The 17,973-nt window shown below is 27.4% G+C and overlaps 1 protein-coding gene across 1 annotated transcript in view; it reads left to right on the plus strand.

Annotated features, from left to right (window-relative positions):
- Positions 1–17,973, plus strand: part of LOC136975022 (midasin) — a 234,672-nt gene that overhangs the window by 193,783 nt on the left and 22,916 nt on the right. Inside the window, exons 67-75 of the mRNA XM_067270012.1 lie at positions 3,631–3,726; positions 3,819–3,913; positions 6,014–6,116; positions 8,583–8,745; positions 11,782–11,891; positions 13,976–14,080; positions 14,830–14,955; positions 15,378–15,510; positions 16,975–17,024. Coding sequence (XP_067126113.1) covers positions 3,631–3,726; positions 3,819–3,913; positions 6,014–6,116; positions 8,583–8,745; positions 11,782–11,891; positions 13,976–14,080; positions 14,830–14,955; positions 15,378–15,510; positions 16,975–17,024 — 981 coding nt within the window. The remainder of the gene's footprint in view (positions 1–3,630; positions 3,727–3,818; positions 3,914–6,013; positions 6,117–8,582; positions 8,746–11,781; positions 11,892–13,975; positions 14,081–14,829; positions 14,956–15,377; positions 15,511–16,974; positions 17,025–17,973) is intronic.

Genomic DNA, 17,973 nt, shown 5'->3' on the forward strand with positions numbered 1-17,973 from the left:
TTGGTCGGATAACTGAAAGAACAGATAACCGAAAAGTATGAAAAAATACATTATTAGAGTAGTATATTAGTATATCCCATGTAATTAGTATATCGCTATTAACCTACTTCGCATTGAATTTTCATCGATGATAAGCCTAACAAAATTTTTTTTAAAAATAATAATCGTTGATATTGTATCGTTAAAAATTATTTCTTTATTTTGCACAAAATAAATACAGTACTGTACTGTATATTGAAAAATATAAAACAAAATATATATATTCGGGTTACATATTTTACATAAAGTAGGCCTATACATTAGAAAAAGAAGTCCAAAATTTTCTTTTGCTTCACAGATGACACTCATTTTTTTACTGCTAAATCTCGCACACTTTTTAAAAACAGCAATTTGATAGGGTCATTAAATAAAATTAAGCCTCGTTTAAATACTGGCCTCCCTTTCATGGTCTAGCCAGTGTTGCCAGCTAAAACACGCAAAAATTTAACAAAAATAATATTAAAGTAGCCAAGACATAGCCAAATATTGTAGCGCCACATCACTAGCGGACATTTGAATTTGCCAACTAGAACGCGGTCGGTTAACCGATGTGACGGTCGATCGGGGGTCGGATGATCGATGCTCTACTGTATATATACTGTATATTAAAAGCAAAATAAAATGTTTCATCATTGCCAACTGAAACTGAAACCATCACATTACAAAAAAGTGCTATAGAGACTCAACTCTATCTGGACGAAATATAACCAAATCAATAAAGACAGACAACAAATACTTTATCCACACTTTCTGAAATATTGTTTCAATTACTTTAAAATTAAAAATAAAGTTTAAATCAGTTTCAATTTTGATGTAAAAGCCAGAGTTTTAAATATTTATTGTTTTTAGTTTTAGTTAACTCGCTACCTAATATTAATAAATATTAATGTTATAATATATAATATTATATTAATAAATTTTTGTTACTTAATTTGAGTTAAGCATCTTTAAACATGGATTTGTGGATGTCATTTATATTATGTGAATGTCAATTAATGTGGTTTGTATTAATTAATTTGATTTAAATTCAATTGTGATGCATACTAAAAAATGGAAGTAGTATCTTACCTGCATGTGCATTGAAATCTAATAATATCATCGGTGGTTCATGTCTTAATGTCTAATGACACGAGGCAATCTTGGCACCATTAACTTATGAATTGGTAATTCCATTGTTGATTAGTCAGGTTGTCAACTTTCTTTAACACAGGAAGTATATGAAGTTGACCGTCTGTCTCTCTCTCTAATTTGTGGCTGGCTCTTGAAGTGTAGCATGTTCAGCAACTGGGAAAAAATATGATGTTCAAAATTTTGTGTGAAAAGCAGGCATTTGAAACCCAAGGTTTGACTGTATTTTATTTATCAATCATTAGTTTATCTCATGCTAGAACTCTTGGATTATTTATATTATTTCATATGCAATTAGAAACATAATATGCAAGAGTTATATGAATATACAATTCATCTACAGCACAAATTCTACTAGAATATTTTTCTTCTAAATTTTCAACAAGCAACAGTCAATTCTATTAATAAATTTGAAATTGTTATTAATTTTTTAATAATGGCATTTGTAAATGTTTTGCAGATTTCTGATTTTAATCAGTGTAGTTTCATGGTTACAGAATGAATCAAAAAATGTGACTTTTTCTGTAGTGACACTACAGATTCCTGACATAAAAGATATTAGAAATGAGACAAGTATACAATTTGATCAAATGAAATTAGAAAATCAGAACTATTTTATTTAATTAATTAATATTGAAATAAATAAATATAAAATTATTATTTAAATAAATGTTATTGTTACATCAAACATATGTTTACTTTATTCTCTTAGCTAAAATAAATTTATGATTCACGTGACAATTGTATTATTTTGCTAAAAATTTAAAATGAATTACTGTGAACTTTACAGTTTTTCAAATAAAATGATCACTTTATATATTTCTGTACATAATAAATTCTATATTTATTTTCAAAATTTGTTCATAACAGAGATAAATAGCAAATATCATTAAAGATTGTTGCTTTCTCTTAGCAAATATAAATTGTTTTGAATAAGTTCAACATCTATATATTGTAATACACAGTTTCAGGAATAATTCAGTAGAAAAAAGAAAACAATTAAATTGCAATTGACTTATCTCTCTGTTGTTATTCTGAGCATTGATTTCTATTTATTATTATTATTATGTTGGGTTATGTGAGATATATTCGGTTAACACCGGTGGCTGCGTACTATGCCAGACCAAATTCAAGGCATAGTAACCAAAACAAAAATTAAAGAAGTGTATCAGTGTGTGTGTCTGTATTCAAGAATTTCCTCACAATATGACATATATTCAATATATTGTTGTATGAATCCGTGGTGTAGTTGTTGTCTGTATGCTGTCATGTTTGTTTCGAGTTTTGTGATGGTATAGTAATTACAGATGATAAACTCGTTCATTTCCATTGTCCATTTTCATTCGTTGGCATGGTTTTCCAGCCTTTGTGGTCTGTGGATGCATTGTCACAGAAACACTAAGACTAGATTGGTTCCTCACATCTGTTGAGGCCATTGCAGTAGCCATGCTTGGGCCGGTGCTGCTTTCGCCACCGGTAACCAAAGGAGACTGTGGCCTAATTTTCGAACGTGAGCCTCTGCCTAACCCATGCATGCGGACCTTGTTAACCCGGGAGACGTCTGAGCCAGTATCAAACTTAGATCTGGTTACTACCATGATAAATATCTCCACAGAATGTAAGTGTGGTCACTCTTAGCTTCATTTCTCCTCATAGACCTTACAGGCATGAGTGTCCCTACCAGGAGCTTGTTCTCCAGCCTGCATTGCCCTATGGATCAGTAAAATTACTGGGCTCTCCCACCCTGACCAGGTGGTGACCACGGAAGATATTATTATTATTATGAATCTTTTATATATTACTAGCTGACCCGGCCACGCGTTGTTGTGGCTCAAAATGTATCTATTATAAATGTGTAACACTTCCCTGTGGGGGGAATTTCAAAAAATCCCTTTTTAGTGTATATTCTGTTGACGTTACCTATTAAAACGCAATTAAAAACGCAAAAAGCCGCAGGTAAAATAGTATAAATAGAAAGCCGAGTTCTTCACGGTAAGCCTTAATCCCGTCCATCTCCCCGTAGGGAGAATTTCGACATGTATATTATATAAAAACACGTGCATATTCGAATGCAACGTTGTGTCAAAATTTCAAAAGAATCTGTAGGAACAAACAAACATTGTATTTTATTTATATAGATAGGTAGAAAATGATCTGCTTAGATCCATTCTCACAGAAAAGCAAACTTAGGTCGTCTGAAGTTAGCGCCATCTGTTGGACATAAAAGCCTTAATCCATATATAAATATATTTTTGAAAGGGGGGAAATGGAGATCTTCACATATGCCACAAACCTTCACGGGAATGTATTAAACAACTTCCCAAAGTTTCATGGCAATCGGATAAATGGTGTGGTAATGCATGAAGGACAAACACACACACACACAGACATACATTCGTTTTTATATATATAGATTATTTTGTATTTTACTTATTTGATTATTAAACTTTTTTATAATTACAGATATTAAAAATCATTGATAGAATTCTTAGTTTCCCTGTCACAAGTCCTTTAATGAAATTTATAACTGGTTTTGAATTAATTCTAACTGTTTCACAGGTAACATCATTCTTAATTATTAATTTTTAAATTGTTCCTTATATATAACATAATGTTTTTCAAAATTAAAATATTAAAAATTTACTTTTTAGGATTGGGAAATTAATGCACATAAAGGTGTATCCTTAATTAATGAATTATCTGAAATTACTGAGAAAATTATTAGTTGGAGAAAATTGGAACTCAGGTAAATCATTTGAAAAAAAAAATAATGCAATATCTTATTTTTTTCATTCTTTTAACGAAACTGTTAAATATTAGCACTAATTTTTTTGTAAAAGATAATTATTACAAAATATGAAAATTAATATTTTATACTAAATGTTAATAATTTGTCTGAAATCATCCTTTTTTTTATCAAGAAGATCAGAAGTTTCCAATGAAGTTTATGAAAGTATTGAATTTGCAAGAAAATTATAACAATATTCTGTATATTTTTATATTAAAAAATTTGATCAGAAACAAAAACTTTGAGTTATTTTTGTTTTTTCAAAAAAAACAAAAATAACTATTTAGTTTTTTAATGAATAACTTTAGACTTGCTGTCAACAGAAAAATTGTTGCTGTGATTCCAAGCAACATTGTGGTTATCACGAAAATGCCTTGAAGACAAAAAGAGAGAAAATATGACAAAAAATGTGATTTAAATTGGAATCATTGTTTCATTCAGTTAATTATTGCATCCATTTTTAATATTAGAAAAATGTTTTGCAAAGGTTTACTAGGAAAATAACAAAATAATATAAAATTCAAAAATTCTGTTTTATTTATCTTCAACTATAGTTGGTTCCTTCCAAGAAATATAGTATAATTGAGGCAAAGTGTTAGCGAAACCTCTTCTATAAGGCTTATAGAATTGAGTTTGTTCTCAAAATTTGATTATTCGATTTTGATTAAACTTTGTCATTTTATATAATATGGGATAAGGAAATTAAAAATTTAATAAAAATCAGGAGTCCGTGGTTTTATTTTTGAGATACAGTGGGGTCAAAGTGACAATGACCAAGGCCACTAGCATGAGCACACTCAATTTTTCAAAATTTATTTTTATTTTATATTCAAGTAAATAATATTGTTTGGAGATCCCCTGAAACAGTATTATTGACTTTCTAGTGCTTCTATTTAATTCTTAGTCTGTGTTCAGACAGAAAATGTACTGTGTCTAGTAGTACAATTCCGTTTTCAGTTTATCTACTGTAGGATTTTTTCAGTCTTTTCTTGTGATTTATTAAAATAGCTTCTAGATAAGCCTACACAGTCTAAAGCTTGACTTGATATATTGTAAAAGAACTGGATTCCCATTAGATTTTACAGACTTGAAACAATGAGAAATAGTCTCATCTATAGTCTCAAATATAATAAGATATACCAGTGTTTCATTATCATAGACAAATTCTCTATAGTTAGATATAATGAAAGTTGAATCCTTTAGAACAAATTTATGACATTTTTTTTTATACTGTTGAGGCCTCTAGTCTTATAGTCGGTTATATTCTTACAAAAATGAATTTGAGATTGTATGGTTTGTTTTCTATATTAGAGGATCATTTTGTCATATTCATGTACATTTTTTTTATTGATTTTTTTTCTGCTTATGAAAGTTAACTTAGGAAGAAAGAACAACAAAACGTGGAATAAACTAGTGAACAAGCATATCCATTATGTGCGTTGCATGTAAGAACAGTTTAAGTTCTAAACATAAACCTATTTTCCAATCAAGATGTTCATTTAATATGTTTTTAGAGTAGGTTATCAATCAAAGTTGAACTAGATAAATTTATATATTTTAAGTAAAATGGCTCTCCGTTTGGAATGTATGTTTTTGGACTTGGAACTATGTTTTTTTATTTACTGATTCAATTGATTTTTACTCTCTTTATGTTGAGAGTTAATTATAAATTTAAAAGATGAACTCAGCTTATTAAATCATATAGAAAATAAGTATATTTTTATGCTTTGTGTAATGATAAAAAACAGTGTTGAATAAATCTAGAATATGGACTTTAATCTCTTTGTAAAATAAAAGAAAATACATAAATAAATGATATAATTGATTATTAAATCAAGATTTAATTATATTATATCACTTAATTTAATAATCTAGTTCAAACGAATTACAAACTAATTATATTTTCATATTGTTAAATTGATATTTTGTTGTATCTAGTTAATAGTAACATATTGATTACCATTAATAAATGTAAGACAACAGAATTTTAGTTTCAGTTTTATATATCACAGATTATAGTTTAACTGTATTTACTGACTTGCAATTCTTGTTTTTTAGATGTTGGTCTGGATGCTTGGATTCCTTATATAATAAAGCATACAGCAACTGTGCAAAATGGTGGTTCTATTTATATTCTGTTATTTCTCCTATAATTGAAGAGGTGAGTAATTACTTAACAGATTTTTAATGTCTTTTTTTATTTTAGAAAATCAAATTTTTATTTTATTTTTTAGTCTGTTTTATGTTATTTCTCTTTATGATAATGTTAAGCATGCAATCATGCAATATAACTGAGTTATTAAATGAATTCTTTCTCATGATTTTCAATTATGCATACAGATTCATCATCTTCATTGAATATTTTTAAATAATTTTTTTTTAATATTAACATTAAACATTATTTTATTTTTTACAAATAGAAGACAAAGTTGCTCCAAAATTTAGACGATCACCATTTTCTCTGATGTTCTGGAACAAAACTATAGACAGCTGGACCTTCCTTTATAGGCTACACAACTGCCTACTCTTTAAAAAGTTCCTTTAAAAAAAACAGAAAAACCAATAAAATTAAAAAATCTTAAAAAAGATGTAAGATCTACCATACCAATTTTAAAGTTATCCTGTCCTTCCGGGGTTCTGGCTCCTTTTATCCACTGAGAATTAGCACTGTTTAATGTAGATTAGGCCGAGACATCCCTCCGGTGACGAATTTTTAAAAATATTTTTGATTTTCCGTTGGATGAATAAATTTAACAATAATTAAACATTATTGTTAAATTATATTTAAATTATTTTCTTTTTATTCTGATGTAAAATTTATTTTAAATATACACCAAACTTTCAATTATCTGTGCTAATTAGTGCATGGATATGCATAGAAAACATGGATGATCCAACATAGCCCTCTTAACTCTAAAAAAAAACTGTTTAGAGATATTAAATCAGGGATTCCCAACAGGGTCAACATAGATCCGCTGCAGTCAATGGAAAAATCAGATACTTTTTGTAGTTTTCAAAAATTTCAGTGTAGGGAACCCGATCTGAATCAGTAGATTCTGCCCCGTCAGTTCGTCACACAAAACTAAAACAGTCAAATACTTCTACACAAAAAACTTTATTCTACACTCAGGGACCACCACTTTGCCCTTCCTCTCTCTCCCGTGTCCCGAACTTCTCTCTCCATTCCTCTTCCTGCCTTTTTCTCCCTTCTTTTTATGGTTCTTTGTCTATATTTATTATTCCTTTTTACAACCCTTTATTACCGCATGTAGGTGGTTGCACCCGTTCCGACAAAACCGCAAGTGAGGGAGGACAAGGAGGTCCGATATCACTACATTCAGATAATTTTCAACTAATAACAATAGTGATGTGGAAAATTCATTAAATGATTTAATAATTTACCTGATTTATTTCCCATGATTTTGCATAATATAAATTTTAAGGTGGTCAATTGAAAAGAATATTTCTTATATGGGGTCAGTGGAAGAAAAAGATTGGCAACACCTGTATTAAATGAACTTCAGTATATATACCAGACATGGGCAAATGTGGCTCCGAGAGCCGCATGCATCTTTTTTTAGTTACGTGCGGCTCTTGCTGAAAGTGTTAATTTCTGGTTTTTATTTTTATTTTTATAATTTTGTGAAAATACGTTTATTTAAAAAATTCAATATTTGTTTTATATTATATAATAAAATCGCACGCCTTACCATACTATCTGCCACGACAGTACAGAACTGCGGCTCCCATGCATTTTGCAAAACCTACATTTCGGCTCCCATGCATTTTGCAAAACCTACATTTCGGCTCCCACTGAACTCTTGCTTGTCCACCCCTGATACATACAGTTCAACTCCATTACAATGCAATGCAACTGTCAGTCCAAAGTTTCATAAGCTGAAATGTATATTTAGTCAATAAACGTGAAATGTAATTTCTTTTATTTTTAAAAATATCATGTAGAAATTTATATTTTACGTGTCTTTGGATAATTATTATATTTTTCCAAATTAATGTATTTTGCTTTTAAGACTAGAGGATATTTTTTCAAATTTGCTGTTTACAGCACCAACTTTGCCTTGCAAAATAATATTGCAAGGCTAATGACTCATCTCACTTTCTGTCCTGTCAATTTCATCCCTTAGAATTGACAGTTGAGGAAAGAAGCGAAAAATCGAATGTTGTTTACAACGATTTGTCATTTTACAGTAATTATAATATTTTGACGATGCATGTATAATTTGCACGTGGATAATCAGGAGTTTGGTGTATTTCAAAATGGAGAAATCTGAAAACATATCAATACTAAATAAAACTCAGCTTCCAAAATATAAAAGCCATTTCTTTGTGGGTTTAACTAAAATTCTAATTATCTTTTATAGACTGAAAAATTTTCTTTTCATTGTAATATGACATGAAAAGAATTAAAATTTTAGAATTCCAGATTATATTTCATATTGTTTAATTTGCTACAAAATCAAAATAATATTCTTGCAACGAATTTTTGGTAATTGTTACAACTATACACATTTTTTGATAAAATATTTAAATTAGAACATAAAGTTTAAGAAAATTAAAAGTTTGTCTAATTTTCTTCATATTCTATTATTTTCTATTTTCCACACAGAATTTAAATGGAGAAAAATGGTCAGTTGAGACAAGAGATAATTTTATTGGTACTCTGCAGCAATTTGTGGAACATTCAACAGTAGGCGAGTTTCAAGCACGGATAGATTTGTTATATACATTTATGGAACACGTTAAACATTATTTGCCATCTCATTCGCATGGTATTTTTTTTCTAATAAATTTTATAAAATAATAATACAATTTTATTAATTAATTATTCAATGTGCAATTTCTTGTGATATTATAGTTGTATTTATGATGTGCAGCTTTCATAAAAGTGACAAAAACATCACTTCTCTTGACTTCATTTTCATTAGTGCAGGTTCTATGGTAAAAACTATTGGTTTAACTGAATGCTTCCTTGGAGCAATGTTTACTAATTATTGAATTTCACAAATAAAATTAAACTGCTAGTCACTCTAAGCTTAGAAAAATGGTACAAAATAATTTCTAAAAGACAGTAATGAGGAAATTGTGATATTTGTGGTTGACAGTGCTGAAAAGTTTTAGATTTGTTTTTATACTACTATAGTCTATTTATCGTAACTTGGCACCTATTGTAAACAAAGATTTTGTCATATTAATCTGCCAGAGATTTTCATTGGTCAGATCCCAATCGGAAGTGGCTAGACACGTGTTGACCAGTTAAGCCCTTTTCTCTGCTCTTGTTAAAGTAGGCCAGATTGGTGACAACAATTTAAAAATTACCGAGATAATACTTAGAAAACTTATTATAGCCTACTTTAACATTTTTACGTAGCTGTTTAAATTACTTCCATCATTTAAATATAGTTTGTCAAAAATTATTATTAAGACTTACACAAAACATAAATATAATTGTATAGTTGAACATACTTCAGAATTTTTATCTACACAACTATTTTATTAAATAGATATAAAACAAAACAAATTATCCGGCAATCCTTAAAAATCATACTCAAACCTCTAAAGGAAAACGTTACTGTAATGTATGAATTTATCTATGTGATATTTATATAATTAAAAATTTTTTTAAATGATTAATAAGGTAAGTTTACACTGTAATTATCTGTATCAGAAGATAGTTGCTCAAAGTAATCATTTATATCACTTTCGTCACTACTTGTGTTCAACCGAATAATCAGTTTTACTATGGCAGTTTCCGAAATCTCATCAAGTTCCCACATTCGTTGTTCTTCTTTTTCTGTACGTTCAATACATTTTGTCCATCTTTCTTCAGTTATTTGTTCGATAGCTTTATTCATTAAAATTCGCACATCCGACAGTTTGAATGTTGTATTGTGACGTATAATGTAACCTTTCAATTCAATAGGATTTAAAGTACAATGATACGGAGGTAAACTTAACACTCAACACCTATTTCTTTGGCCATTTCGTCAATAATGTATTTATGTTTAACTTTTTTAACAATATCCAAAAGTTTTATTTTTAACATTTTGTCGTTATGACAAACCCTATTTTTTTCCAACCGAGAAATTATGTCAGCTTTTTTCCGACTACAATTAGGAACGTTCTCAATTTTAGCTGAGTGATATGGAGCATTGTCCATGACAGCAACAGCATTACTTTCTAATTTTGATAATATTTTTTTCAAACCATTTTTTGAAATTATTGCCATCCATTTCTTCATAGTAATCTTTTGTTGACTTTGATTCAAATTCATATAGACCACCATTAAGAAAACCTGTATTGCTGCCTATATGAACAAGAACTATTCGTTTTCCCTTTTTGGAAAAGTTTATTTTTAGTGGTTCGGAATGTGCAAATATTCATTAAAATAACAATTTAACAAATATGAAATAATTACATTTATAATCATTGCTAAATGACTAGTATTTCATTAATGATTTTATAAATAAGGAAGAACTATTTTCTGTGGACGAATGAGATGCAACTAATTGATGGATGTGGGTTTAAATCAATAAACTAAGGAGGTGTGTCTTAGTTTGTTTACAGTTGGTGCCAAGTTAAGATAAATAGACTTTAAGTATCAAACTTTAGATTTAAATACCCCATGTTAAATAGAAATAAGTAAAGTTAAAAAGATCAATAATGAGTGTTTATGACTATCTGCACACAGATTATTCAACAACTTTATTGCTGTATTACAGCCAAGTTAAATTCACTGTTTTCTGTTATGTCCTTCAGTTGCCCTCATTTTTATTATTGTCACTAGATATCATTATTACTTTCCTGAAATTATCTGGTCGATTTGTGTGTTCAGGATTCACATATTTTGTATAATTCATTTCTAAAAGCAAGAAAATTTTTCAACATGAATATCCTTTATATAATACTAGCAGACCCAGCCACGCGTTGTTGTGGCTCAAAGTGTAACTAATATAAATGTATAACACTTCCCCCGTGAAGGGGAATTTCAAAAAATCCCTTCTTAGTATACATTATCTTGACATACCCTATTAAAACGCAATCAAAAACGCAAAAAACTGCATCTAAAATAGTTCAATAGAAACCGAGTTCTTCACGGTAAGCCTTAATTCCATCCATCTCCCCCAGTGGGGAGAATTTCAACACCTATATTATATAAAAACACGTGCGTATTCGAATGCAACGTTGTATCAAAATTTCAAAGGAATCGGTAGGAACAAATGAACATTACATTTGTATTTATATAGGTAGATAGATGATCTGCTTTAGTTCATCCTCACAGTAAAGCAAACTTAGGTCGTCGGAGTTAGTGCCATCTGTTGGACATAAAAGCCTTAATTCTAGATGATATCTTTTAATTTATATAATTTATACGAATGTTTAACGGAATAATGTACAGCCTATGTCCACCCCGAAGGTCCATTCTAAATATTGGTGAAAGAATTTTTGAAATCGGACGAGTAGTTTGGAGATTACCTGTTACATACAAACTTACAAACATTTCCTCTTTATTAGTATAGATAATATCAGATAGTTAATCCTAGTTATTAAAGTAAACAGTTGGTTTTATTTCAAAAATAATGTTTTCAACTTTTGAAGGACTCACTTTCAAATAGTAATATTTGAATATGAATAAATATAAATATAAATGTTTAGAATTATAAATTGATTTATAGACAAACATTTGAATTTTTAATAGAAATGTTATTTCAATAATTAACAGTTTTATATTTTAGTTGTTTATAACTTTTGACTTGCAAGAATTTCTTTTAAGTAAATAAAGAAAATTATAATTATTTTTTTTTTAGATGATTTATGCAATATTTTGTCCAATATCTATTATTATTACCATCAGTTTGTGATTTCTGTTCACGAGAAGATATCTACAGATAGAAAAGTTATTGAAAAAGAAATTAAGGTAAATATAAACAATATTGTAATATCGTGGATAATAATGTTTTTATTACATTTTAATTTAAAAAAAAAATTAATTTAGTGTTTAACATTAAATAAATGTAACTTCCAAGTTGCTGATATGAAGTTTTAAAATTCAAAAATTTGTACTGTTCAAACTTTTATTACTTTATTTCATTTTTAAAATTCTTTTAATGAAATGTTTTAAGATAAACAAAAAAAAGTAGACTTTCAAACATTAAAGGGAATAAAAGGTTTTTGTACATTTTAAGACATTTGGTGATAATTTGGTAAAATTAAGTTTTAAATGTACAGGCCTCATATACGTTCTACTTTTCATATCTTTTAGTAGAAGAGTGGGAAATACTGTGCTTTTTAAGAAATTGTCCTGCTTTTTGACAAATGGTAATACAGGACCAATTGTTTTTTCCAAGTGATATGTAATGTTTATTCTTGGCACTGCTATTCTTTCCTATATTTGTATATGTGATCCAAAATCTTGTAAACCACTGAAAGGTAAACTTGAAATTTATAGATAAAAAATTTAAACAGTAGTTCTAGTATTTGATCAAATTCCAATGAAAATCATCAATATTTGAATATGAATAATAAGAATAAATATAAATATAAATGTTTAGAATTATAAATTGATTTATAGACAAACATTTGAATTTTTGTTTTAGGCATTTCTAAACTGTTTTACCAATTTTCCATTAAATTAGAAGAATTTTTACTGATATTCAATTAACAACATTTGCTCTAGGACCAATATATTCAGTAAATTATCTACTTTTATTTGCACTACTTTGATTTTGTATATAAATTTAGCTCTAATAAAAGCAGAAAATTTGCTGAGTTTATTAGTATCATTTTAATATACAGTGAAATTTTATTTTAACATTTCTTGGTTGATTGTTTATCTTGTCTATACATTCATGTTTAATAGTCTCATCTAGACTATCTATAAAAACAATTTAGGCTTCACTTTAGCATTTCTTGATTTTATGTTAAACTTCAGTTTTAAGGAGTTGGAATCAAAAGGTAATTTTGATTAATAAAATTGAAGACAAAGTCTGCCCAAAAGGGCCCACCATTTATTTTTTCTGTGTTCCAGACAATACACATTCTTGGCGACTGACCTTTCTTTGTAGGCTACTTGTCGCCAGAAGTTAAAAAAGTCCTTTTAAAAAACACAAAATATATCCAATTAAAATTACAAGTAATATCTAAAAAAGGAACTGGTGACATACAGACATCTTGCTTGCATCCATCATACTTTCATTGGGGGTATTACTGCCTTTATCTACTAAAAACAAGCACTGGAATGTAGATTTGAAGAAAGCTGTTTTTAGTAGATAAAAGCAGTAATACCCCCAATGAAAGTATGATAGATGCAAGCAAGACGTCTGTATGTCACCAGTTCCTTTTTTAGAAATTACTTGTAATTTTGTGTTTTTTAAAAGGACTTTTTTAACTTCTGCCGACAAGTAGTCTACAAAGGAAGGTCAGTCGCCAAGAATGTGTATTGTCTGGAACACAGAAAAAATAAATGGTGGTCCCTTTTGAGCAGACTTTGTTTTCAATTTTATTAAAAAAAATAATCTCCATCAGTCGAAAATTTATAGACAGAAGGTAAAACAAAATTAATATCTCTTCACTACTTTTGGAATGAAAAGGATACAAGGAACTTTTGACTCACCCAGTATATATGTGTATATAATATAACTGCTATATTATATAACAGAAAAACAATTTGATATGTAATAAGTTTCCATACCTTTGAATTAATAAAAAGTGTATAAGTGTTCATATTGGAATTGAACTCATTTTAGTTAAATTTTAAAGAATTGAATTGTTCTTTTTCCTACATATATTTTCTTCATTTATGTAATATTTTGTATTAATAATTATCAATACATAATTCTTCTATAAAATATACATTATTATTTTCATATGTGTATGTATATATAATATATATATATATATACACACATACACATATGAAAAAAAATATATATATATATATATAGCTTTTCATTTATGTTATAATCTTAACAGTAAAATATTTTATTTTGTTAAAACATATAGGAGTTTATAAAAATAATTAGATGGAGTGATATTAACTTTTGGGCAGTGAAACAACAAATAGAAAAATCTCATCAGACACTTCATAAGCATATGAAACAATATGAAGTAAGTTTTTAGAAAATTAACTTCTATATATAGGAAATCCTTGTTAGTTTGAAATTCGGGGAATGAAATATTTGCGACTTCAAATTATCCGAGATTTACATATTTTTGTACATTATGCCAAATGCCAGTAACTGATGTAATTTGTTAAGCAAATGGAATATGGCTACATATACAGAACACTATTTTTGTTAATTAATAATAATAAACTGCAGGTAAACAGCATGTGTCCGGTGAGAACCTCACAGGTCACTAGATAGATTTTATAAAAAGTAAAGCAGAATTTCTCGAAATGCAGTCAAAATTATTTTTAAAGTTGCCCAGAAAGTAGTAGCCTAGAGCCTACAAATATTTCAATCTGCTACTACTTGTAACCCAATCTCGCAATCCTGAAACCCAACCATATTTTATGAAATATGAGAAAAAAGGGGTAAGGTAACACTTGAAAATGTTTCTTTTGAAAGCAAAACCATATTGACCAGATTAGAGTTGTTCTTGTTCTATTGTTCTCGTATAGTATATGGAGACACTTCAATCTAAATGAATGAGTTAACATATGCATATGACAGTTTGGACAGAATTTTCACTTTGAATTTCAAAGTAGCTGTATTCCAAACTAATCAAATTCCTTAACATGTAAATCTCTATATCCTTAGCCAGGACAAAAGTACAGTTACGAACTAATGGAATTTCAAACTAATGAGGACTTCCTGTATCTGTTTTTATTATATGTGGGATAATTTCTATTGCAGAAAGTTTTAAATCAATCTGCACAACTGCATTTTGAATTATGTAAAAATGTTGATTTGGAAGAAGAGATAAAGATGGAAAGGTCTGAGCTTAATTGCTCTGATTTTATATCTGCTTTAACACTACAAGTAAGTTTCTTAATTAACTTTTATCATCATCTTTTTATTTACTTTATTAATTTTACAGTTCATTTATATGATTATTTTAAGTTAAAACAGTTATAAGATAATACTTGAAAATATATTTTAGAAAAATTTTTCTTTAATATTTTATTTGTCATTCAATTAAAGAAATGATAATATTTTATTACAAATAAGATTTAATATAAATTAAAGTAAAAAAAATCATTAAACTGTAGGTGTGTAACTCTCATTTACTGATTTTCTTTATATATTGTCAATTACTATATTCTTTCTCAAGAATCCAAAACTTTTCCGATAGTTTATATTTAACCTATATTTCTAAATTTTTGCTTATATATATATATTAATATAATATTTACTTTTTTCTTTTTTTTTTTTTTTTTTTTTTTTGTTCATTTTAATTTTAGCAATACCTTGGAAATAGTTCATCTCAAATCGAATTTTGTCAAAATTATTATAAAAAAATGAGAAATCTCTGTAAAAAAATATATCAAGCATCAAAAATATTTGAGAACGTCAATTTTCTAGAAGACTTTGCAGGTAAAATATACTGTTGTTCACAATTCTTTAGTTTGTGATATTAAAATATTGAAATATAGATGTTATATTAGACAAAAACATTATGATTGAAAAGAGTAATTTAGACATTTAACTGGTTAATTAATATAAAGAATTTATAAAACTGATATAAAACACTATTATCGTACATGATTATAAATACAAGATAGTCCAAAAGTCTTAAGAAGTGACATTTATGAATAAAATTTTAAAAAGTATCATTTTTATTCCTAAAGACCAGAAGAAGAGAAGGCATGTTGAAATTCTCAACTTTTGTGAAATTATACACAAAATCAACCCAGTTTGTGGAAAGAAGAGAACTGGATCCTTCGCCTTGATAATGCTCCCATGCATTTGTCATTTTTGGTTAACAAATAGCTAACAAAGAAGGACATAGCAGTATTTCTCTAACCTTCTTACTGAAACAGATGGTTGACCAAGGCAGTAAAATTGTTAGCCTGTTCCATCCTAGATCATCTAAGATGATCTGGATATGTTTGGTTCCATTCTGGGTTTGTCAAACCCAGAATAGATGTGAAAAATGCTCTTTTATTAGGACAGAAAATGTTCAAAACAAAAAATCATACTTCCGAACTCTCCTGGTGATATCTCCATAGACTTATCTTTTCCCTAAAATGAAAGGGGAGCTGAAGAATTGCAGTTTTCAATCAGTAATGGAAATATAAAATTACAGTAATGAGAGCCCTTAAAAATTTCACAAAAATGGTTTCTAGAACTATTTTGACAAATGGCATTGGTGCTGGCAGAAGTATGTAACCACAGAAGTAGCTTACCTTGAAGGTGGTGTGATATAAAAGTTTCTCTTTGTTATGGAATAAAACCTACACTAAAAGTTTATTTTTTGCTCTACTTTGTACATATTATGTAAGAAATAAGAAAAAAACTATTGATATGTTTGAATGTTATTTATATAATTGATTTTTAAAATAACGTTAATGGAAAATATATCTCAGAAGTTTAAAATAATAAAATAGATCATTAAAAATATTAGAAAATAATAATAATAATCCATAAACATAAAAAATAATACAAGTTTACATTTCTCAAAATTTTTATCATAAAGATACCATTGGATCTGATCATTTATATCTAATTTGCATCTCATTATACATTTGTGAGAACGTATTAATTGTATTAAATTATTCAAACATGTAGTAATTGTGTATAATAATATCTATCGCATATTTAAAAAAATCTTAATTTTTCTAATTTTAAAAATTTATGAATTATTAAATGTGTGTAAAATATCAATTATGTATTTAACGAAGGTTAGTTTTATGTATCTAAATGCTTCTTTTTTATTATAATACATTTTAGTAATAAAATATTGTTAAAATAAGTCACATAAACTAATAAAATTTTAAGTGTATTAACTTAAAACTTTTCATTAATTCTAATTTGAATTTTTAATTTATTTAATTTCAGGAGAAATAATAACATCTGCTCATGACTTGCAGTTATTGAATGTATCAAAGGTACTAATTGTTTTTTTATTTTAATGAATTTAGTAAAAAAAAAAGTCTATGCCATTTTTATTTATATATATTATTGTTTTATATTATTTTTATATATATATATTATATAAAAAAAAAATTTCTTAAAACTTTAAAAATGAAAAATGTACAATTTAACAAAATTCTAATATTGATTTGTTAAACTAACATTTATATTTTCTGGCTTCTCAAGAACTTATCTTTTATTAAATGAAAGGTCATTTCTGTTTAATAAAAAGGATATTCAACTTCTCAAAAAGCCAGAAAATGTTTATTTAACTAATCAATTTATCCATACAGAGCCATCACCTCCAGAATTGTCCTTCTAATATTGTAAAGGAAAACAAATAAAAAGAATTATAATATAGATTTTTAATTATAAATTTCATCTTAAATTTAGATAGATATATTATTCCCAAACATAATTTCATCATGTTTGGGAATAATATACCTATCTAATTTTAATCCCCCATTTTTTTTTTCTTTATGTTATTGTTGATGATGAAAATTTATCATTTATATCAAAAAAGTATATTAATTCATAAAAGTTTTTAAAATTATATTTAATTATCTTAATAAGCAATAAAATCCAGTTTTATTTATTTTTTCATACTTATTTACATATTATTACATACAATTTATTACACTTTAAGATTTAAATTTATACTAATAGGAAAAAATTCTTGAGTTAACATAATAGAAGACAGCACATAAAAAATGAAATTACTCATAGTCTGGACTGAAATCATTTAGTCAAACCCATTCAATATAATAAAATAAATTTCTATATTAGTAAATGTTACTAATTATACCATATAAATTATCTGTTATAAACAATTAACATTAAATATTGGTTAACATACCTTAGTTTTGTGTAATAATTGAAAACATTTTTTGTCATTAAGTATCATATTTCTCGTGACATGAAAAT

Source organism: Centruroides vittatus, unplaced genomic scaffold (genome assembly GCF_030686945.1).
Source record: "Centruroides vittatus isolate TY-2023 unplaced genomic scaffold, ASM3068694v2 contig_361, whole genome shotgun sequence".
NCBI classification, from domain to species: Eukaryota; Metazoa; Arthropoda; class Arachnida; order Scorpiones; family Buthidae; genus Centruroides; species Centruroides vittatus.